At 44.0% G+C, this 22,787-nt stretch overlaps 1 protein-coding gene across 2 annotated transcripts in view; it reads left to right on the top strand.

The window, feature by feature from the left end:
• Positions 1-615: 615 nt before the first annotated feature.
• The window catches only part of Vimar (visceral mesodermal armadillo-repeats), a 68,242-nt gene continuing 46,070 nt past the window's right edge, over positions 616-22,787 (top strand). For both annotated transcript variants that reach the window (XR_013317759.1, XM_077678852.1), the window contains exons 1-8: positions 616-904; positions 1,216-1,332; positions 1,438-1,599; positions 7,166-7,291; positions 9,077-9,220; positions 10,342-10,467; positions 16,488-16,613; positions 19,545-19,700. Coding sequence is in view for 1 of the 2 variants with exons in the window: in XM_077678852.1 (XP_077534978.1) it covers positions 901-904; positions 1,216-1,332; positions 1,438-1,599; positions 7,166-7,291; positions 9,077-9,220; positions 10,342-10,467; positions 16,488-16,613; positions 19,545-19,700 (961 nt within the window). In the remaining variant the exon portion in view is untranslated. The remainder of the gene's footprint in view (positions 905-1,215; positions 1,333-1,437; positions 1,600-7,165; positions 7,292-9,076; positions 9,221-10,341; positions 10,468-16,487; positions 16,614-19,544; positions 19,701-22,787) is intronic.

Below are 22,787 nucleotides of genomic sequence, written 5' to 3'. Positions count from 1 at the left end.
AAAAACGTACGTCACGGGGATGAGCGTTTGGTTAACAGACGTCTATTATTTAACTAGTGGGATAAAAAAAACAGCTTTTCTAGTTTATGAACCCCCCCCCAGAGCCATTGAGACACCCCCCCCTTGATTCGATGTCTGGGGAAACCCCTGGCAGCAGTGCTGCCTTCACCGTCCACCAAAATTGATTCTATGGCCCTCCAGAAAGCCCCTACCGTCACTGGACCTATATTGATCCTTATTTTATGTCAAAAACATTTCAAAGTTCGATTCCCTCCGTAGATAGGTCATCAACCTCAAGAATATAAATAACAAAATCAAGCACTTCCTTTCTCCGTGATTTCTGTGAACCTTCAAAAGGACGTTTTTTTTCTTTTTTTTTAAGTTGGTACGTTTATTCGCCATCACCGGCGATTGCGTGCTTTTAAGGTTTAGGACTTGATAGCATTTTAGCTCGTGTGACCGCTTGAGCACATACCACTGAGCCACTGAACCTACGTTGGGTGAAACAGCCGTAGCGCACGATACAGACCGGGCAGACCGGAAAGGGTGGCGTACAGTTTTATGTTCTCAACATGGCTTAGCTCTCGGGTTACTTGGCCCAGGATGTACAAGCGACCTATGCTTTGGATGCACTCCTTGAGTAAACGAGCGGCATCGAGAAAGTCAAAAATTGCCGCCGTATAACGGAGAGCCGGAGAGCCGCTTTGCGCAAGCCGTCTATCCGCAGTCGCATCCGCATGTTTAAAGTAGCCAAATCCACATCCGTTAATTTTGCTCATTCTTGTGTTTTTGTTGGTGCCTTGGTGCGCTGTCTCACCGAGTAGAAGTCGCGTAAAAGATGTCTTAATCTAGTTCCCCGCACGGCGTGCATTAAGACACACTTCGTAACCTGCATCTGCAATGGGTGCGTATTCTGCGGTAAAGAAGTAGCATAAGCTACTTGTTTCAGCAATCAGCTGTACTGCAGACAGACAGCCCTGCGAAGGGCGTGACAGTTTGCATGAGCAGATGATGCGTATCCGGACTTACGGAACGGAGAATCTGCACGGGAAGCGAAAATATCTTTAATTTTTTTGTTGCTTCGTGTTGCTACTGTGATGCGTTTGCATACTTTCTCTCTTCAATTCGCGTCGTTTTTGCCTGATTTTTTTTTCTTCGCGCGCGCGATGTGCTGCCGTTACGTTTATCATTCACTGGGGCACTAAATATTTGCAGAAAATATCGCCGACATTCTCTCCGGCCTCAAGCTCTGTGCTGACCAGGACCAAAAGAGGGACGATTCATCCCTCGCTGCTCATGTTAAGAATCTTCTGGTTCTACTAACAGCAGACGGTAAGCGATCTCGTTGAGCGACCGCAACACGGATGGTCTTTCCGTACATCTTCGGATGACGCGGTCTTGCTACGCGTTGTAGTTCATTCATATTTTGTTACGCAGACAAAGATCCAAAATCTGGATCCAACCTACAGCAGGTGTGTGATCGCCTTGCGAAGGGTGCGTTTGTCAGCTCCACCAGAGACCTTTTGAAAGCTTCCTCAAATATCGGTGAAGATACCTTGGCAATTCTCGTTCAGGCAATTGCAGAAGCAGCCAAGCATGGTAAGTTTCCTTTGGATATATGAATATGAAACTGGGTGCAGCCATTGTCGATTAGTAATGCTTTTGGATTAGCCTGGTTCATTTTCACCGCACATTGTGATTTACATTCCTTGCTCAGAATGCAATCGCGTTGCCTAGATTTTGCTATGATACATTTTGTTCTAGTATTTATGTGATTGATACCACAGGAGGGTGAACGATTGACATTTGCTGTTAGGACTTTATGCAGCACACAGTTGGTACTGTCTGTAAAGTTTTACTCTTTCACTGCGCGTGCAAGCAGTGAACATAAAAGTTAACATACACAGGAAAAAAGAAACGCACTACCAAATGGCTGCATCCGCTTTCAGCTAGCTGTTTCCTTGGGAAGAAGCAATCATGTTTCGCCTCGTATGGTGGCGTGCAGCGTACCTTTTATTTTTCAAGGGCAGGCATGCGTGTGGCTTGCGTGGTTCTGTCAGAGTGCACTTTGTTTTTACAACATCCAGCTTCTTTGTCTGACTTGCTTGTTGGTCACTTAGTTAACATGCAGCCATGCACACCGACACAGTGGGAGGGACTGCCTCTCGAAACATTTTTTATCCTTTTCACTCCTTCACTTTTGTCATCGTTTACCTCCAAATTCCCTACCCTTTTCTACCTTGCCTCCTCCAGATCCTGCACTCCTGCTTGCAGCAAGAAACTTCCTAGGCATAAGTGCTCCACATTGTAGCCCCTGAAATATTATAACATGTTTGGGACTAAAACACATGAAGGCCCATGTACTGAGAATGTTTTGCTTTGATCAAGCTCAAAATACATGGTGTCATTTGCTCAGCTGATGTAGCGCAAACTTGAGAGGACAAGCTGTTTTTTTTTGTAACAAGCTCTTTACTTACTATGTACGGCATCTAATACCTGTGACAGCACTTTTTTAAGGCCGTACAATGGCACATCAATTGTTAGCTATTTTATTCATCCCGCTAATGTCTTGAAAAAAAAAAAAAAATCTTTTTTAAACTCGAGCATTTAAACATCGGCAGCTGAGCCCATCTTGCAATAGTCATGTTAGCTTAGCACAGTCTAGCAAATGTGAGTCTAACAAATCACAGAACTCGGCAATCCGAGCCACAAAGAAGGGAGCATATGGGAGTCAGTACTAGCGAGATTCTTAAGGGATAGATGAACTCAAGACAAAAAGCGTGTGAAAAGGACTACAATAGGCATGATTACGGGGAATGGGGGGCAAGAAACTTTCGACAATATTTCCTTGTCAGAGAATGTGGTTTCTTGTCAATGGTGGGCTTATCGTCGGTGCAGGCCATGCACCCAGCACATTGAGAGAAGCAAGAATTTATGCGGTGGACTGTCTGGAACATGACTATGCAAGGAAACAATTGTCCACATAACTGGCTTGTCTACCACACCAGCGAAATTTTGTTGCTGTCAGTGTCCTTTCGGGCAGATAGTAGCTCTATATTGGGGTAGACAGTAGCTGAAAACAGCCATACAACAGTATCAATGCTCATGCCTTGCAAGAATGAGGTTTCAAGACTACTCATGTAAGCAATAATTGGATTGCTATGAAGTAGGCAGATGCAATACATCTTTATAAGAGGTGTTTCCTTCACTGAGGGAAACTGATGAACACTCCCATGTTATTTGGGATGACGTGTAAGGGAGAACAAAAGTTCAATTTTAAAGCCTTTGGGCTCATGTACATGCATGGTTCCTTTCTGCATGCATGGCTTCTTCCATGTTTTTTTTCTTTATTTGGTGAAACCTTTGGTTTTCTAAACTGCAGATATATTGCAAGGTAGTCCACATTACAGCTGAAATGAAAACCTCTCAGCTGTCATGTGTGGCAATGGAGTGGGATATTTTTGGAGGTTTTAGGGGTAGGATATGTTCAATTACAGCCAGGTTAATTTGCTACTGTGAGCATATAGGTGCTATCAAGTGTCTCACGTTAAAGGCCAACTGCACTCAAAATTTCGACTTCTTGAAAACCCTATTTCCGTATAGTCTGCTTAAAAAGAAAGCAACATGCAAAATACAACAGCTGAAATACGCACGTGGACGCCGCAAGCGGCCAGCAAAAATCGGCGATTTTGAAACCGAAACCGAGGAGAGCGCGGCCATTGCAGTGACGTTGCAGCCGTCCAGCGAGCGGCCGGACGGTCACCAGTTCGGGAGAATGTCTGCGCGCAAGCTCTACGTGCGCACGGGGCAGCAGAGCTCGACCGGTTCTCCCGCTGCGTGGCTGGCCAGAGGAAAAAGCCACCGTCGGCTGGAACGTCACAGGCGCGTCATGGCTGTTTACGCGATCCGCCGGCAGGTGCAGAGTGGTCTGCGGCGGAGCCTTTTTAAACGCTTCTGACTGATTAACGAGGCGTTTCACGGGGCTACCACTTGTGTCTCAGCTTATTTGGGGGTACTTACTACGCATTAAAAACAAATTTGGCCGAGGTGAAATTTGAGTGCAGTTGGCCTTTAAGGGCACGTGTGCAAGCCTTGCTTGTCTGCACTGCTATTAAAGTTTCTTTTGATAAGGCTGTCTAAATGTCTCAATGCATGAATAAACTACTTACGGGAAGTACACAAGGCCCACTGTAGTGTGGGCTGGGCAGTCATGGACAAATGAAATGCAAACGCGAAAATATGAACCAGAACACGCAAAATTGAAAAATACTGTTTGTGTAGGTCAAATATTGGCACGCTATTTGTATATATGGAAAGGCCCGTTTCCCAACGTTGTGACTGCAACTAAGCCAAGCGTAACTTCCACCTGCATGGAAATAAATTGCGCTATTTGTGCGTTCTGGTTCATATTTTCGTGTTCACGTTTCATCTGTCCATGACCGTGCATGCCTTTCAATTTAGCATTGCCGCATCTTTGGTTTTAAGAGCATGACATATATAATTTTTGAAATTTTGGTGCTAGCCATTTCTTATGCTTGAAGCTAGGCTTGTGTGCCTCAGGTGTTGATGGGAAACTGTTTGGTTGTGCTTACATGTCCACAAGCTGCATGGTTTCCAAGCGTTTGTTGTGGTTTCAGTTTGAGGAGGATGCGGCTGTGCCAAGACAAGAACTTTAGATTTCGAATGTTCTTGGCATTTTAAGACTATTTAGCATTGCCATGGATGTACATGAGCACCACTGATTTGGTACTTGTGCAGAAATATTTGTTTCGAATTGATTCAAACATATTACTGAACTGTTCCGTGCTATTGAATGCACTGACCCAGCCTTCTGTAACTCTTTGCCGGGTGCAGTAGCCCACAGCATGATCAGAACAGTATCATCGTTGTCAACACGACTGCGGTCGAAATGGTTTTGATGCATCGAAAGAGGAAACTTGCGTCTGAGCAAAGCTCCATGTCCTGCTCCTTATACTTGGTGTACTTCGATTCAATCTAACGTGCATTCAGATTAGAACAGTTCAGCTAAACTTTGGTCTTACAGGACACATGCAGTTCACCATGCTTTTGCTGACTGGTTTTTGGTTGTTAAAAGACGTCGTTTCTCTTCATACTCCCAGGTGATGGGTGTGTTTTTTCCCCTGACATTGCACCCACCGCGGTGGCTCAGTGGTTAAGGCGTTGTGCTGCTGAGCACGAGGATGCGGGTTCGATTGCTGGCCGTGGTGGCTGCTTTTCTGATGGAGGCGAAAAGCAAAAGCGCCCGTGTGTACGAGATTTCGGCGCACGTTAAAGATCCCCAGATGGTCAGAATTAATCCGGAGCCCTCCACTGTGGTGTGCCTCATAACCTGGGTAGTTTCGGCGCATTAAACCCCATAACCAATCAATCCCATGGCATTATGCTCTCATTAGATTTTGGCACAATTGTGTTTGACCTTTTAACAGGGAGAGGGAAAGTGACGGAGGACTCGGGCATAGTAAAGAGCTACCAGTAGTGTTTGCAAATGCAAGACATTCAGGCAGTTTGCTGTACTATGTGAACCTGTGTAAAGGAGCTGTGTGCTAATTGCAGTATTTTTGTGCAGCACGTACAAGGTTCTCATAGGCAGTCTTTTATTAGAAGAGCCACAAAAAGTTGGTGTCAAGAAAAAAAGACAAAAAGTTGCGCATTCATTTATGACACATATTGAGTACCTCAAATATGCTAATGTACATTCTTTTTCATAACGAAAATGTCACTACATGGTAAACATGTTCCTTTCAAAAGCACAGTGGATATTAATAAGTCACTATGTAAGTTAAATATAGGATAAGTAATTTTGAATGTGTAGATTTAGTTCGAATGTATCTTGCAGTGTTCACAGCTTCTTAAATATTCGGTTAATGTTTGTGGTACAGTTAAACCTGCACGTAACGACCCTCTATGTAACGAATTCCTGGATTTAACGAAGTTTTTGAGTTCCCCATTGCCACCGCCATAGAAGCCCATGTGTTTGCGACCTCTATGTAATGAAGGCGTTGCGGTGGTTAGCCTCGATGTAACGAAGTCGCTGAGCTGATCAGTCATTGTTTTTTGCACTTTCACTGGAAATTTGGCCCGAGAAAGGCTCAAGTTTATTGAATACTAGCACTACTTTAAAGAGCCAGCAGCTAAGAACACGTCTAGAATCGCCAAAAACAAAATTCGCCATGATGATGATGATGAAAGGAGAAACTCGCACATCTCATGGCTCACGTAGCACCAACTTTAGGTTTTGCTTGTGTAGGTTGACCCCAGGTAGCAAGAGTTAAATACACTTCATTTTTTTTTTTCTCGCCCTCGTCGCAAACTACTGTGTGTTTTCCACGTGTGAGGGCAGTATCGGTTCGAGAGTAAAGTTTTAAGGTGCTAGGTCTGCCTGTCGGCGTGTAGTTGCGCGTCTTCACTTCTACCTGTGGTGTTGGTTTGCCGGTGATGAGTTCTGCTGGCAGAAAACGAAAAGTTTTCTCTTTTCAAGACAAGCTCGCATTTCTAAATGCCGTCTCCGCCCGGTATAGTATCCCAGCTATCACCCTGTCAACAATTTTGAGTGAGAAAAAGCATCAAGTTTGTGAAAAGGCTCCTTTTAGCATAAGTTTGGTTCTTGAAACGCGTTTGGAACCGAAAAGTGTCAAAAGGCAAACGAGATACTAAAGTTACGTTTGTGAACACAGGGGTAAGTGACCTTGGTTATTTGGAGCGCCTTGTAGTGCCTAAGCTCGTGCGAAAGCAGCAGGCACAAGTCACGCAGTTTTTCTCTGTGAAATAAATCCTTAAAGGGTGAGTTCACCTTCGCTGATGTCTAACATTCTGATTTTGTTTCTGCTTCATTCACCAAACTTTAATTCAAAACCTGTATGTAATGAAAACCTGGATGTAACGAAAAATTGCAAAGTTCTGTCAGCTCCGTTATATCCAAGTTTAACTGTATTATGTACAACTGACATTCAAACTATTAATATTACACACAAGTTGTGTGACTGAGATAGTCATTAGATTCTAGTTCGTTTGAACTTATACAAGGGGCAATGTAAATGTTAGTATATGTCAATTTTGTCTTATCTTTAAGGCCTGTTGGCAGCATGGCTGTGATAAGAGCTGGCAGCTGTGACCGACACAAACCCATTTTTATGTTTCCCAACAGAGCCTCTCAGGAAACAGTTTACGGATGCGGCTATTGTGGAACCTCTACTGGGGCTCGTATCTAGCAAGAATTACGCCGTGGTGCTTCAGGCATGTCGAGCACTTGGGAATATCTGTTATGACAATGGTAAGAATTGTCTTACTGGCCTTTTTATTCATGTGTAGCTGCAACTTAAGCATTGTGTACATTCGGGGACTTATTTCAGGCTATAAAAATAATTATTCTAAAGTTGCATGATGATTTATTTTCTAATGTTGAGTATTTCTTTTGTTTTATTGGAGTATTATTGCACGGAGTGTTTAAACTGCATTTCTTTCGCACAGGCCACCATCTCTTCTGGGTGCCTACATTTGAGGTGGCACTGAGGGTATTTTCCTCATTTGCACAGGATTTGTCTCAACTTGCCAGATAGCAGTGGGTGTGTTTTTGTATGCAGGAGTATCAGTGCATCATGTTCGCGATGAGGATTTATGGACACTGTCATTACTGAAGGAACGTGGTGGACGATTGCTAGAAACAACTTTAAAAATTCATCCAGTCCCTGGAATTTCTTGCCTATGCTGTTTCTTGGAAGAACGATCGGGTACCTCTGGCACAAATATTCGTACTGTGCTATCTAGAGCCGATAAATAAGCTACATCTAGTGGCTCTAGTGCTATCCAAGCTACCGGCCTTGGTGACCTCATTCAGAGGAACCGAATCGGAGTGTATATGAACACCAGTCCCAGCTCTTTTTTTCTTGTCATCCTAGTGGCTTGATTTGGAGAGGAGGAGGCGTTCAGGAAATGCTTAAACATGGCCACAGCTGCGCCATAATGTGATTGTAAGAGCCTTACGTGAACATACCTTATTTTGTGTCACTTTTCTCTTACAAGTTCTGGCATGCAGGGGTTCCTTGTTTATGGTGCCTTTTTATATTGCTGATGGCCGACAAAGTGTAAGAACAAGTTGGTCTTTATCGGTAGATTGCAGTGCCGTGAATGCCACTCGCGGCAGCAGCAGTTGCTTATTAAGCGGAAAGTGCCAAAACAGGTATCTGTCAAAGTGTCAAAACAGGTATCCCCACCCCCATAATCTTCTTTGCACTGTTATTTCTGACATCACGAATCTTGAATGATAAAGCAAGATTGGTGGAGCTTGTCTAAGCAGTTTCCTGAACTAAACATGAGAGCGGGTACATGTTTATATAAGATAAATGTATGCGGGAAATCCTGCTGAGCACATGTATTTCAAAAACGCGTGAAAAGCTCTTAAACCACGACTTTTATACTACTACTGCTCGTAATATTTGTTTCAGTTTTGATTTCGGTCCAATAGTTTTGCATGGCCGGGAGTTCTAAAAGGCTTCAGAGGGTGAATGTGAGAGCTGTTGGCCTTTTCACTGTCCATGGTTATTTTTATATGATTACCAGGGGCAGAACTCCGGCATTACTGAGGCAGTCGGCTAGACAACTTGCCCAGCTGTCAGCCGCTGTGCTGGGAAATTTCGCGAGTAGTTTCAATTTCTTCTCCCTAGCAGCCGCAACTCCACTGCTCGAAATGCCTTGAATAGCTTTGTACAGGGTCCTTCTTCAGGATGTGGGATGGGATCTTTTGCGTCACATAAAAATGGAAAGGAAACGAGAGAGAAATGACAGCTTTAAATATTCATTTCTTAACAAGCAAACCATCATTTGCCCCCTAGCAACAGCCGAAACTGCTGTGAATAGTGTGATCTTTGGGTTATAATTATAAGTTATTCAGCCTTTAGTGTCACTTTAAGTGCTTGTTAAAGCAGCTACTGAGCCCTATAACTGCAAGCATTGCACGAGCGTTGTGAGACCAAGTACAGTTATAAAGATTGTTAATGTTCTGTTAAATTTGTTCACCTGCTCAAGGTCGTGAGTGTGCCGATATATTTATTTTTTTCAGATGATGGTAGAGACCTCGTTCGGTCTAAGCAAGGGGTGGAGCAGCTTCTGCAGCTTCTGCAGAATGTCCTTGAAGTTGACTCAGCGCCCAAGGACCTGCACACGGTTGTGTCAGGCTGTCTGCTTAATTTGACTGACATGCAAGGTGACTACAACCTATTTGTTTAGGCAGAAGGGCATGCAATAGTTATATGTAGCTGCCAAGTTTGTGGCACCAATGAGGCTGTGCAGGGATCATCACTTCCACAAAAACGTTAAAAAAAAAAATCGCGAAAGGTGCTCATTTATTTGTGAAGAAACTTTGCACACAAAAAAATTTTGTACCTACCCGCCGCAGTTGCTCAGTGGTTAAGACGTTGGGCATCTGAACACAAGGTCGCAGGTATAGTTCTTTGCCGGGGCCACCATTTTTCTGACTGAAGGGAAAAAACAAAACACTCGAGTTGAGATTTGAGCACATCAGAAATACCCAGGTGGTCTGAAGTCATCCGTAGCCCTCTACTACAGCTCGCCTAGTAGCTCATGTGCAGCATCAGCTTGTAAAAGCCCAAATTTATATAACTCATGTTTTATGTGTGTCGAAGACAACAGTGACTGAATGGGTGCAGTTCTTCGTTAGAGATGTGAGAAAAAAGAAGATACCCAGCGGCTTAGCCAGGCACATGGTGCTCTGACAAACAATGTCATCGTTAAGACAACACTTGCTAGCGCAGGAGTTGGCTCTGTCGTTCGAGACTGCTCAAACGATTGTTAAAAACGAACTGAAGTATTGAAGGGTACACTTACCATGTATCTCACATATGCTGCCTTATCACCATAAGGAAGAATGCTGGGGCAACCATCATCCTTTTTTTTTTTCCCGCGGTATGCATCACCTTCCTAAGTAGTGGGATGCTTGTCTGAATGCATTCAGCGACTTCTAAGAAAACTTGGTATAACTTGCTTCTGTGCATACATTTCTTTATTTTGTTCTGCTGTGTCTGCTGAGATACCTTTTTGTTCATCTTAATAAAGGCACACGAATGGGTTTCATTTCATCACTCCATATTTCAGCATTTTTGGGCACTGCTTGCCTAATTTTATAGTCGTCCAGTTGGCTGTAACGTAATTATTTGTGGCTGTATTGCTGTTGCAGTTCAGATGCCACTTTTGTTTGCAGAAATGCTCTAGCTGCCTTCTAGAAGTGGCAGCAGTCCACTAGTCTTGGTATACTCAACAGGCTTCCGATCCGAACTGTGATGCAGCACCACAATGCACTGTTTTCAGAAATTCAAGAGGATGCTCTGCGCTTGGGTGTCATCGATATTCTGCTGAAGTACCTACAGAAGTATTCAGATGTTGAAGATGTTGTTATGCATTGTGTCCTAGTCCTCAATGGAATTGCTGACTCAGGTGGGTGCTCACACTTGTGACTTCCAATTCGCCCTTTTACGGGGTGATTACTAAAAACAAAAAAGAAAAGCCTTTATTGTAGGTTTTTATGCATGCGCATGCGTGCATATGGGTGGTTCCTTTTTGATGACTGCGTATGCAGAACAGCCGCCAATCAGTTAAAGCAATTCTTTTGGTACTGCAAGTCTGGTGCGTACTGAGCACCGTCTTCGCACATCACCAGGTTTGTGACCTTGTAATCATGTAGGAAACTTCTATATTTTACTTGACAGCGCCGTGCTTGCAAGTCAAACTACTCTGGGACAAACCAGTGGCACATTGTTGGGGCACAATTTGGACTGAGGCTCAGTTTTTTCACGATACAGTAAAACCTCGTTATAAGAGACACTGTTACAAGAGACACTCGGTTATAAGAGACATTTGAATGAAGACGGTTTGGTTGGTTTTCCTATGTTTCCCATGTTAGCAACATTGTGTACAAGAGACATGTTTCTTGGGTCCTTTGAGTGTCTCTTGTAATGAGGTTTCACTGTATGGCTTGTTTGGTGTTTGACAGCAAGTGGGCTTTACAAGTTGATCTTAACTACGTTATCCTTGTTACCAAACAGTGGTGCCCTTCATGCAGTGGCAGTTAGAGGTGAGTGAATAGTGATTTTAGGTTTTGAAGTGAATATAAAGTGAATAAGGATTTTGTGATTTTCAATAAGAAAACTGACATGATTTCTCAGGCATGCTTCGGTAACCACAGCCCGTGTAAAGATGTAAGGCTTGATTAAAAAGGTTTGCAAAATTTTCTATGGCATAAAACAAGCATACAGAAGCTATCCTGATGCTTTTAGCTTTATTTATGGTACAGTTGAACCCCTTTATAAGAGACACGTACCGGGGACCGGTCTCTGTCTCTTATATGAGATGTCTCTTATAAGCAGGACCCGCCGCGGTGGCTCAGTGGCTAAGGCGTTGCGCTGCTGAGCACGAGGTCGCGGGTTCGATTCCCGGCCGCGGCGGCCGCTTTTCTGATGGAGGCGAAAAGCAAAAACGCCCGTGTGTACGAGATTTCGGCGCACGATAAAGATCCCCAGGTGGTCAAAATTAATCCGGAGCCCTCCACTACGGCGCGCCTCATCGCCTGCGTTGCATCGGCGCGTTAAACCCCACAATCAATCAATCTTATAAGCAGGGAACCGTGTTTTCACTTACTAATCAGACCCAAGTTCAATGTGGGCACCATATGACTAAAATAAGCTCAAAAGAATGCTACAGCATGTTGCAAAAGGCTCATTCTAATTTATGTTTGGCCCCCAGAATTTATGAAACAGTTCTGAATCTTTGTTTGCTTCATGACTGTATTTACGCTGTTCTTTACAACCGATTCTTCAAGCTTTTTTTCTTTTCACTGTTTGCGGAAGATGAATTGTGGATGTTGAGTTCACAAGCTTGATGAATAGCCAGAGTGCACAGCTTCTTCCGCTGTGTGCTCAGGCTATTCATTACGCCTGCAGGACTCAACATCTGCGATGCTTCTTGATTGGGAGCTACGCGAGTGGGAGAGCCCGCACGTGCGGTCGCGCTCCAATGGATGGCAGTAAGCTTCAACCACTTCTGTAAGTTGCATTTCCATTGGCAGGGCTTCTCATCTTCATTTCATAGCTGACTGAACCACTGTGTGTTTGCTGAAGTTATAATAAATAGCGACTGCAGGCGTCTGTCGTCCACCTATGTTTCCACAATGGAAGCAACTGCAATTAGTGGCTGGTGGCACTGCATCTGAAGTTAAAATGTCTGCTACAAGCGAGATTATTGATTAAAGTTCAAGAATGACTTGTCCCTTATAACCAATCTTCTACATCCAATGTCTGTTATAAAAGAGGTCAATTTAATGGGAAAGATAGGGCAGCCAACCATGTGGGTGAATAGTGTCTCTTATACCCATTTGTCTCTTACATCCATGTCTCTTATAACGAGGTTCAACTGTACTATATTCTGTATGGAGTAAACATTTGTCTCATGGCGACCTCAACCACAAGTGACGTTTTAGTGTAGGGGGTGTATATATCACTGTGACTTCAGGGCACGGTGATATCCTACTTCACACTTGGCTGCGAGTCCCTTTCTGACCTGCAATGTCCTCGCACACAAACGTACACAGGAATCTTAAATATGGGTTCGGCGAAGGGCATGGCATGCTTAATATAAAGGTATAAAAAGAGCCGAGGCCGAAATTGGCGCAAGTACATGATAAAAAGCTAAATTGGCTGATAACAAACCCTCCCCTCTAGTTGTTCCTTTTGTCCCATTTTCCTTATGTCCCATTTGGAAAAAAAAAAAAAAAAAAGACAAGATTGCAGGTTTTATAAAAAGGTCAACTTCTAAAAACTGGGAACTCGGGGACTATGCCAGCACGCAGCTGGGCTTTCTTATTTAGAGATGGTTTACCAGGGAAGCTTGAGTGCGACCATGCTATCAGGATGCGAAAAGCGAAGCACAAAGGCGGAGATGCCTAGGAGATGCTTAAATGCCTAGGGCGCTCCGCAAATGCACCTCCCTCTTTCCATTTGGCTGCACGTCACCAGAGCTGTGCGGGAAAGCCCGTCACCACTAGTGGAGAATGCTGGCACATTTCCTAATGTCGAAATGCTTCCAAAATTTATTTAAAATTTTGGAAAAGTGCTCTTTGATTCGAAGCCGAATTAGATATTTCGTTATTTGCTTCGAGAGAGAGAGAGAGAGAGAGAGAGAAAACGTTTATTGAAAAGCAGGGACGGGATAGGGGAGAAAAAGAGTTAGGAGCTGTGGGTGGCCATCCTATTCCGGTAGGCCGCGTGCCGCGGCTGCCATCTTCGCCCGAGAGATCAGGGCCTCCTGGTCTTCGAGCTGGCAGCTCTGCAACGCGCACTCCCACTGCTCAAGGGTAGGGGATCTGGGTGGTGGAGGGTTGGTGGGGCACGTCCAGACGAGATGAGCTGTGGTGTTAGGCTCATCACATTGGGGGCAGTTGAGTGGGTAGTTAGTAGGGGATATGTGGTGGAGATGGAGGTGATTGTAATAAGTGTTGGTTTGAAGTCGGCGCCAAATGCAGGCGTCAGCGGTAGAAAGGGAAGGGTGGGGAGGGGGATAGGTGCGTCGGGTTGCTCTGTAGTGGTAGAGGATGTCGGTGTATGTTTGGGAGAGGGGCGCAAGGGAGTTTGTAATACTGGCTGCATTGTTGCCCTCTTCTGGGAATGCCCGGTGAAGGAGAGCTCGGGCGGTGGCGTGTGCCACCTCGTTCCCAGGGAGGGAAGTGTGGCTGGGTGTCCATACTATGCGGGTATGAGGGAGGGTGGGGCATTGGGAAAGGATGGCCAGGGTAAGAGCCGAGACTCGTCCGAGTGCAAAACGACGGCAGGCAGTTTGTGAATCAGACAGTATCGTTATGCTGGGACTCATGGCTTGGGTCATTGCGAGGGCAATGGCTGCTTCTTCGGCCGTGGTAGTAGACGCTGTACAGACAGTTGCCGAGGTGAGGAGGGCATTGTCGAAGCGGGCAACAGTGACGACATGAGCTGGTCGTTGAGGATACGGAGAGGCGTCCGTATAGAGGGTGGTCGGGTCGCTGCCGTATTTTCTGATGAGGAGGCGTGTACGATGCTGACGACGGCCGGCGTTGTATGTAGGGTGCATATGACGCGGAATGGGGAGGACGTGGATGTTGCGTCGCATTGATGGAGGTATGCGTTGTGACGAGTCCGGAGTTTGTACCACCTTCCGGCCTAGCGTTTTGAGCAGATGACGACCGGCGGGTGTGAGTTGTAGGCGCTGTAGTTGGTTTTGGAGATGGGCCTCAATAATTTCCGAGAGGGTGTTATGTAGACCCAGTTTCAATAAGCGGTCGGTAGAAGTGAAGGTAGGCAGGCTGAGGGCTGTCTTATAAGATTTGCGTATTAGGACATCAATCTTGGCATGTTCTTGTGGTTCGATGTTTGAAAATTTCCAATATTCGCACACCCCTGGTGGCAGTGACGTGTGGCATTGGGAGCTGCTTCATGGGAAATGCTAAACGCCAATATTACAATGATGACTCTCCAGTGCATATGTGATGTTATTAATGTAGGATTTCGTGAGTTTAGCTACCAGATAAATGGGACGAAGTTTTTTTCTTCACAGAAATTTGTTCTAGCGGGACAGCCAGGAGAAAGTTGTTCGTTGAGAAGGAAACTTTATAATCTTCGATGTAGCAAAAATTTCATTAAAGAGCCATTCATTGTCACTTCTTTTGACATTGAACATTGACAGAAACATTCAAATTAAATATTTATTCAAATTATCTGGATAGCCAATGTCATAAACACTCAGAAAAGGATGATATAACTTGTGAAACCAGTAATGTTGGAGGTATTTTAATGTGGGGATAATTTTTTAATAAAACTTCAAAGTAGCTGCAGGGAAACAGTTTCAACTTCTCTACCAGGACAGTTGAATGATGTGCACCTTAGTTTCAAATTGGCGTACATAGTGCACATCAGGGGGAATGATGGCCATTTTGCGTAAAATAATGCTCCCTAATTATATGCGTAATATACTGCTTGGAATTCTTTTTGCAGTAGTTGCACCACTTGCAGTGATGTTCCCTATTGACGAGAAAAATTCCCATTTCTAGGTTCAAAAATTCCCCATTTTTAGCATTTTTTCCCCGCCTGTTTTTGAAGAATTCCCTGCAAATTTCGCTGCATTCTCTTTTTGGTGTTGATGGATGTTTACGTAGATTTCTGTTCCATTTCAGAGATTAGCCAGCGCCACCTATGTGTACTTCACGTAGCCCCAGCATCATTTGACTATGCATTTCTCGTTTTGTACCAATCAGTGTGCTTACTTCACATGCTAAAGCTCTAAGCTGCAACTGCCGGTATTGAAAATAACAAGACATTGTTGGGTAGTTGAGGTAATTTAAGCTCAGCGCTGGGACTGCTGCCGCCTTCTCTTGTAGGCAGCACGCGGACAAGGGCGCACCCGAAATACTTTTTTTGTATGTTGCGCAGGAATACATGCGAACAGCCACAGCCCTTTAGCTGTCGCCGCTTCACGCTTTACTAGCGCTTTCTCCTGGATTATTCTTTACTCTATGCTTCCTCCTATTTTCTAAACTGTATTGGAAGCGACCTTGTATGCTTGTGGCTTGTGGGAACATGACTGCAGATATGTGAACATGAATCCAACGAAGTGTTAAGGAAACTTTTTAAAAGAAAACAAAGCAATAAACGATGCGAGGTCTGGTTTACTGGCAATATGTTTCCTTTCTACTCCAAAACTCCTAAAATTTCTTGATTCCATTTAAGGTTCCCTTTTTCCCTTTTGGCGAAAATTACAGCCGAAAATTCCCCGCACGGAACATCACTGATCACTTGTTAAACACACCTTTTTTTACCAGAGGCTTGTAAAGCTCTGTGGGCATGAGGAATGAGAATAAACACCAGTAATTAGCTAATTATGTACAGTTTGCTGTTTTCATTTAATTCACAGTAATCACTTTTGGTCACTAGTTAAAATCCAGAAAATGTAGATAATTCTAACATGCGTCAGTCTTGTTGGTTACCTGAAAAGATAGTAGCGCTGTTTGAGTAAGAACGAAGAAATCGTCTTGTTTCAAGTGTTGATGGAAAAATCTAATGCTCTGGTGAAAGCCTGCCACACCCTACAGTGTCTGCGTAATAGTGACGGACTATACCAGCAATAAGTGAGCTGCAGAGAGGGCCACAGTAGTGAAAACAGATCCCTGTCAAATCCGCATGATCAGTTGCTACTTTATTTCATGGTGGTTGACTAGTGTATGCTGCATCATAAGCTAGGGCTTCTCAGGTCGCAAAATCTGAAAAATTTCAGCAAAATTCTGATTTCTCAAAACAACAAAGACCTGTGTAAACATGAGTGTAGTTTTTTAAATCTCACTTCCATTGAATTGCAATGCCTTGATGGGCCTTGTGATGGTGTTCTTGCTTTGCGCCAGCCGTTGCCCTAATGTTAATTTGTTACCACTGTTCTCACAGAGGATGGTCGAAAACGATTGACTGAAAAGCGCACATTGTCTCTCCTGCTGGCTAACCTCGACAAAGTTTTTTCCGAAGAAGTGACGGAGGTTCTGCTTGAGCTTTTCGGAAACCTTGCTGAAAGTGGTAATTATCATTCTTTTTTTATTGCCCATTATTTTGGCTGTCCGGGTGGCATGTGAAAAGGATTTTCTTTATCTCTTTTTCATAGCTGTAGTATGAAGTGCTTGCGTCTCTGTGGAGCCTTGAATTGTACAGTAAAGGGGTTAATTTAAAATAGCTTTCATGGTTTTAAAAATCTAAATATTTTTTTCGAACCAAATTATATCATACATCACGCACTTTTGTGCTCTTTCAAATTTAAAGAGTGAACTCTGCGAACAAGACAGATACATGCCAATTGAGAAAAATGGTTTTATGAGCACTTCGGTAATTTGAACCAGTGCACAATAATAAAGTAAGGAAATGTTAATTGCGAGAAAATGGACAAGACAGGAATATGTTTAATGATTTAAAACTAAATGCCTGTCCGAAAGGAATTGCACCTAAACTTCTAAGGGTGTGGGTTGAAGTTTATTGTACTCATTTTCAGGAAGAAAGTGACCACTATTATGGAAGTGTACGTACTTACCTATGGTGCCAACATACTTGTTGAGTTGGCTGAGTATAACATTTGGCTTATTTTTAAGTTCAGTAAGGGGTCAGCACACACTTTTTTTGTTGTTCTGAATAACTGAGTTGTATTGATTATGAACTCATACAGTTGTGTGATATAGATGTAAAGTCTCTTCGCAGGTTTGGGGAAGGTTTAGGATGCTTCTCAAAGTACAGTAAAACCTGGTTATATCGAACTCACAAAAAAACACCTATCAGTTCGATATAAGGGATAATTCGATATAAGCAAGCTAAGGAATTGAATGTCATAAAAGTACATACCATTTATAAAAACACTTTATTGGTGAAACTGCTTTACTTTCGCACGAAATAGATCTGTATCGCCTGCTTGAATAACCTCGCTGCCCGAGACAGTATGCACTTCTTCACACTGTCTAAAAAGTTGGAGCAGCTGAAGCCGCAACCTTTCACATTTGCGAAGAGGCGCCGACTACTGCAAGTGGGGGCAAAGGGTTGTCGTTACGCCCGCTTTCACTTGCTTGCGCTCAGTACGATGTCGGCAACGGAGTCTTCCAAACTCTGCCATGGTCGCGACACCATCATCCACACTCACACACTCGCTGACCGTTCATCTGGCAACGGCATCCGGAAGTTCCGACAGCTCGCTCCACACTTTAGCAACAACGGTGGTGGCTTCGTTGCACTCCTTATGATTTTCAGTCATCACGGGCACGCACATGCCGGCAGATTTGAAGCAATTTAAGGCGGTTTCTTTAGTAACATCTGCCCAGAACCTACTTTGACAAGGTTTTCTTGGGAATCTCGTGCCTGACAGGGACGTCCAACTCAATTTGCGATTGCCAGCTTCACGGCGAAAGAAAATTTTGGCCGCTTTAACTAGCTAGGTGCACTAAATAAGCCTTTATTTGGTGACACTAGCACTAGCTACCACAGCGGCACTTCCGAAAAGCCCACAAAGTGCAAACGATGCAAACACAACGTACGGGGGAAGAAAAAAAAATATCCCGGGCCGTCTCCACTAATGTGAAACTGGGGGAGGGGCGAAGCATGCAGTGTATAAGTGTATTCAAAGATTGCAAGTCTCTCTCTGGCCACACGGCCACGGAGATGAAAATGGAGATGCACACGGAGATGAAATCGTTGAGGGGTAGAGGTATGCAGCTTTGCTGTAAGTCTCATGTCTTTGAAGCACCAAGCGTTCTAGTGCAAGGCGTTCGAAAACAAGTGTTCCCCGTGTGTTCTTTTAGTACGTGCTTTTGCCCACGGAGATGGAACGTTCTAGGGCGAGGCGTTGGAACAGGAGTGTCCCGGTGTTTTAGTACCGTGACTACATGCGATGACGACGACATGAGACGCCGACAGCCCGAGCCCCTAAAGTGCTTCACCCCTAAAAAAGCATGGCGGGTGGGCCGGGATCATTTTTTGCAAGGGGGGTGTCGACAGCTCGCTCTGTACGGCGTTATGGCGCACTCACGATGGGGAGACGAGGTGAGGGAGCCACCCGCTGCCCATGAGTGGTCAGGCTAAACCACTTTGATGGGGGTGCCGGCGGAATTTGTCCTCCGCCCCGAGGGAAAGCCAACTGGGGGGAAGGGGGCACTTCAGCGGCATTTGGCATTCGATATACTGGTTATCGCTGGTATTTTTGTTCGATATAAGCGTAGTTTTAGCTATAAATTCTCATTGTAAATGTATTGTGTCCAGAAATAGTTTGATATAAATGATAATTTGATGTAAAGAGTTCGCTATAGTCATGTTCAACTGTAGCAGATTATCCAATTAACAAAGCTGACACAAATTTTTTTTGTCTCACTTATATGTAACGAGCGAGCGAAGCAACATTGTTAAAAATGCCTGCAGAGCGATTAGCCATCCCATGTTAAGAAACTTGTATGTAAAAAAATTTTTTAATTCACACTGTCCACATTCTGCAGCACTCCCAAAGTGTAACCTTAACCCCCCACAAGGCAATTTCCTCAAATGTTCTTGCTTTTTTCTTTTTAACTGTCGACAGCACACAAGTGCTGTCGACAGTTGCACTTGTGTGTCAGCTTGCAATGCAAGCGAGTGACAGATATCGCCAGGCTTAAATTACAGGTTGCTGTAAGTCTCTGCTGTTTAATTGAATTTAGTATGCCAATCTAACATTCTCCAGAAATTGCAGACCATTACCCTCGTATTTATCTCATGGCGTTTCTGCTTAGACATGAGGCGGGCAGAGGAATAATGTTGGCATTTTGAAAACTCCAGAATTTATGGCGGTTTCCAAAGGGGAAAAATTATCAGTAAAATATTCTTGCTGCGTGCGTTTATATTAGGCCTTGCTTCTTTTCAGTGGTCAAAAGCAGCTAAACTTCAGCATCTGTGACCCTTTTCAATGACTGGTTATCTCCTTCCTTTTGTTTCCGTGGCAACACTCAGACGAGGTAAAAGAGGACCTTGTCGAGCTGGGCTTTTGTGAGAAGCTCATCGACGTGCTGAAGCGGTTTCAAGCTGCACCCGGGGTTCCCATTTCGGAAGAGAAGCAGAGCGTCGTGAAAACTGTGTGCGATCTCACTGTGCTCGTTCTGACTGGAGGCAAGTGAAAGCAGCAGCATCACCTCTTATCCGTGCATGCCCAGTCTCTTTCACGTTGTGATTTTCTCTTGCTTATTTACAAGAGTCAGCTCTCATGTGCCCTTTTGCAACAGAGTATCAAGTACACATCCTGCGAAATCACTGTCGTCTATGCGTGGCCACAGTTTCATATTTAAAAGTTGTCACCGTAACACGTAGCAAGCAGGTCACTGTCAGTGGCTTTGGAAAAAAAACAACTCCAAAGCCAAATGACTGCATTGACTATTTATAGCACACAGCCTTTCTGTGCAACTACAGTGGGGTAGGGTAGATGTTACTCGTCATTGACATGATCAGGGGAATCTAATTGATCACACCCTTCAACGCAGAGACTGAAATCCCGTAGCTCAATCTTACCTAGCCATGTGTAGCTGTGAAGATCAGGGATGTGTGCATATAAGTGACTATGACAAACTGTTGATGATGACCCGCATAGAGATTCTTTGTGACTGAATTAGGGGTGTGCGAATGTTAGAAATTCCTAATACAAATCGAATATTCTCCTTATTTGAAGCATATTAGATTCGACAAATGCTTATAGAAAATTCCCAAATATTCTGTTACGTCCGAAGATTCTGGAAAAGTTGAGCAAGTAATGTATAATATGTGTGACATGCATTTTCCTAACCATGTGCGTAATTTTTTCTAACGCACTTCTTTTTTGGAAAAGGGGGGGGGAGGATGCACCCTAAAACCGCATGCATGTTATAACCGAGTACCAGCTGAAACAGCACTAGCACTTGCTTATCATTATTGACTTAATGATGCAACCATGATCGCACGTTTGTGCGAGCAAAGCATTGAAAAATGCAGGGCCCGTGGCTGTGGCCGTGGTGAACTGGCAAAAAATGCCACAGATGTTTATCGTTTCACGACAAACGAAGGCACCTCTATACTACATGCAAGTTATTACATACTACGGCAATGCCAAGTTGCGTGCACCCACGCATTTATGCACACACCAACGAGAAAAGATGCGCAACAAATTTTTTTGTGTGCAGGCGTGTTACCTACAAGGCACAAAGGCCCTGTGCAACCGGTGGGGGGGTGGGAGCTCCTTGTGACCTTGGGAGTGCTTCTTGGGTTGGTATAAGATAAAGCTTGTAGATACAGGTAAACCTGGATATAACGAAGTTGACAAAAATTCCAAAGTTTTCGTTACATGCAGGTTTTCATTACATGCAGGTTTTGAGTTAATGCTCGCGTTAATGAAGAAGAAACGAAACCAAGATGATATACATAAGTGATGGTGAAGTCACCCTTAAGCAATTTATTTCACAGTGAAAAACTGCGTGATTTGCCTCTGCTGTTTTCCAGCGAACTTATTCACTACTCGGCACTCCAAAGAAGCAACGTCACTTACCCCCGTATGCACACGCATAGCTTAAGTATCACTTCTGCCTTTTGACACTTTTCGGTGCCTCAAGTTAACCCGTTTCATGTACCAAACTTATGCTGAAAAGGCACCTGTTTGCTAACTTGATGCATTTTCCCCCCCTCAAAATTGTTTAGAAGGTGCTATTTGGGGTACTGTACCGGGCGGCGACGCTCTTCGTTTTCGCCGGTGGAGACAGCATTTAAAATTGCGAGCGTGTCTTCAAAAGACAAAACTTTTCGTTTTCTGGCAGCAGAACTCATCACCGATGAACCGACACCACAGAAAGCAGTGGAGATGCGCGACTACACGACAACAGGCAGGCGTAGCACATAACCGACACCGCACTCACACGTCGTAAAAACGCGCGGTAGTTGGCGGCGCGGGCGAAGTTCGCTAAGTTAGTGTATTTCTCCAGCCGATTTTTCAGAAACAGTGCCAAAAAGAGTGGCTTATCAGGGTAGCAAATTCGTTACATCAAGGTTAACCACCTTCGTTACATAGGGGTCACAAATACACGAGTTTCAATGGGGCTGGAAATTGGGAACTTAAAAACTTTGTTAAATCCAGGAATTCGTTACATAGAGGTTCGTTACATCCAGGTTTAACTGTAGCAGAGTCCCTGCTTTGCTCACACGAAGGACATAATTATGGGCAGTAACCGTGGAGTGTGCCCCTTTCTACAGGTAAAAGGATTGCCGCTGCCTAACAGCGTCTTGCAGATCATTTTTATTTTTCTGAGTTTTGGCGCGAAGTTGCCGAAGTCGGAAGAAGGGCTCTAATGCATGGTTTGCCATAGACTGCATTTACATGGCTGCACTGCACAGAAGTGCATCACATTGAGCTAGTGCAGCGGTGAGATAACGCATCCAAGCTTGCAGGCGCTGTGACTTCACTGTCACTACCGAGCACAATGTGCTTGTCACATGAAATCGATGTGATAGAAACTGGATTGGCTACGCTTCTGTCGCAGCCACGTAAACGCAGCTGTACGGACATGCCGCAACTTGCAGGTGGTGCGAGCCATCATAGCATGATATTAAACGAATTTCTTTAATTCTTAAATACTTGTACTGTGAAAACTTGCGATTTTCTTTTTTTCTTTTCTTTTGGTGCAAATGTTATGGCTCAAATATAGGAACATGTTCAGCGGTTAATTTTTTATTCAGCATGGTACAACAATCTTTGAAAAAAAAAAAAAAACTCCAAAGCCAAATGACTATATGTTGACTGTATTTATAGCACACAGCCCTTCTGTGCAACACAGCGTACCATAATGCAGTTTCAACATTTTATTTTAGAAGGGTGATAAAACAGTTCTCGCCTCTTGTTTTGTATATCTTTAATGCTCCACACCTACCGTATTTGCACAATTCTAACGTGGGGCGCTTTAGAATCGTGCAAAATACGGTTGTAGTGTGCAGGTAAGTTTTTGTAGGAAAATTCAAAAACATATTTTGATGTCGATTCTACCGCGCAGGTGTACGACATTACACCACGTCTTGGCCAAAGACATTTTATTTGTCACACGTGACTGTAGCAGCAAAAATCTCTTGTCTCTCATAAACTTGCTTATCCAGCTCTTGCTAACATTAAAACTGCAATGGGCAACATCTAAACTGTTTGCAATTTTAAGTGCCTTATCCATTATAATTTTTGACGTGATGGGGCAT

Source organism: Haemaphysalis longicornis, unplaced genomic scaffold (genome assembly GCF_048455015.1).
Source record: "Haemaphysalis longicornis isolate Haplotype H1 unplaced genomic scaffold, Haemaphysalis longicornis Haplotype H1 scaffold_1, whole genome shotgun sequence".
Classification (NCBI taxonomy): Eukaryota; Metazoa; Arthropoda; class Arachnida; order Ixodida; family Ixodidae; genus Haemaphysalis; species Haemaphysalis longicornis.
Note: the sequence above shows the minus strand (reverse complement) of the source record. Positions and strands in the feature narration are given on the sequence as shown.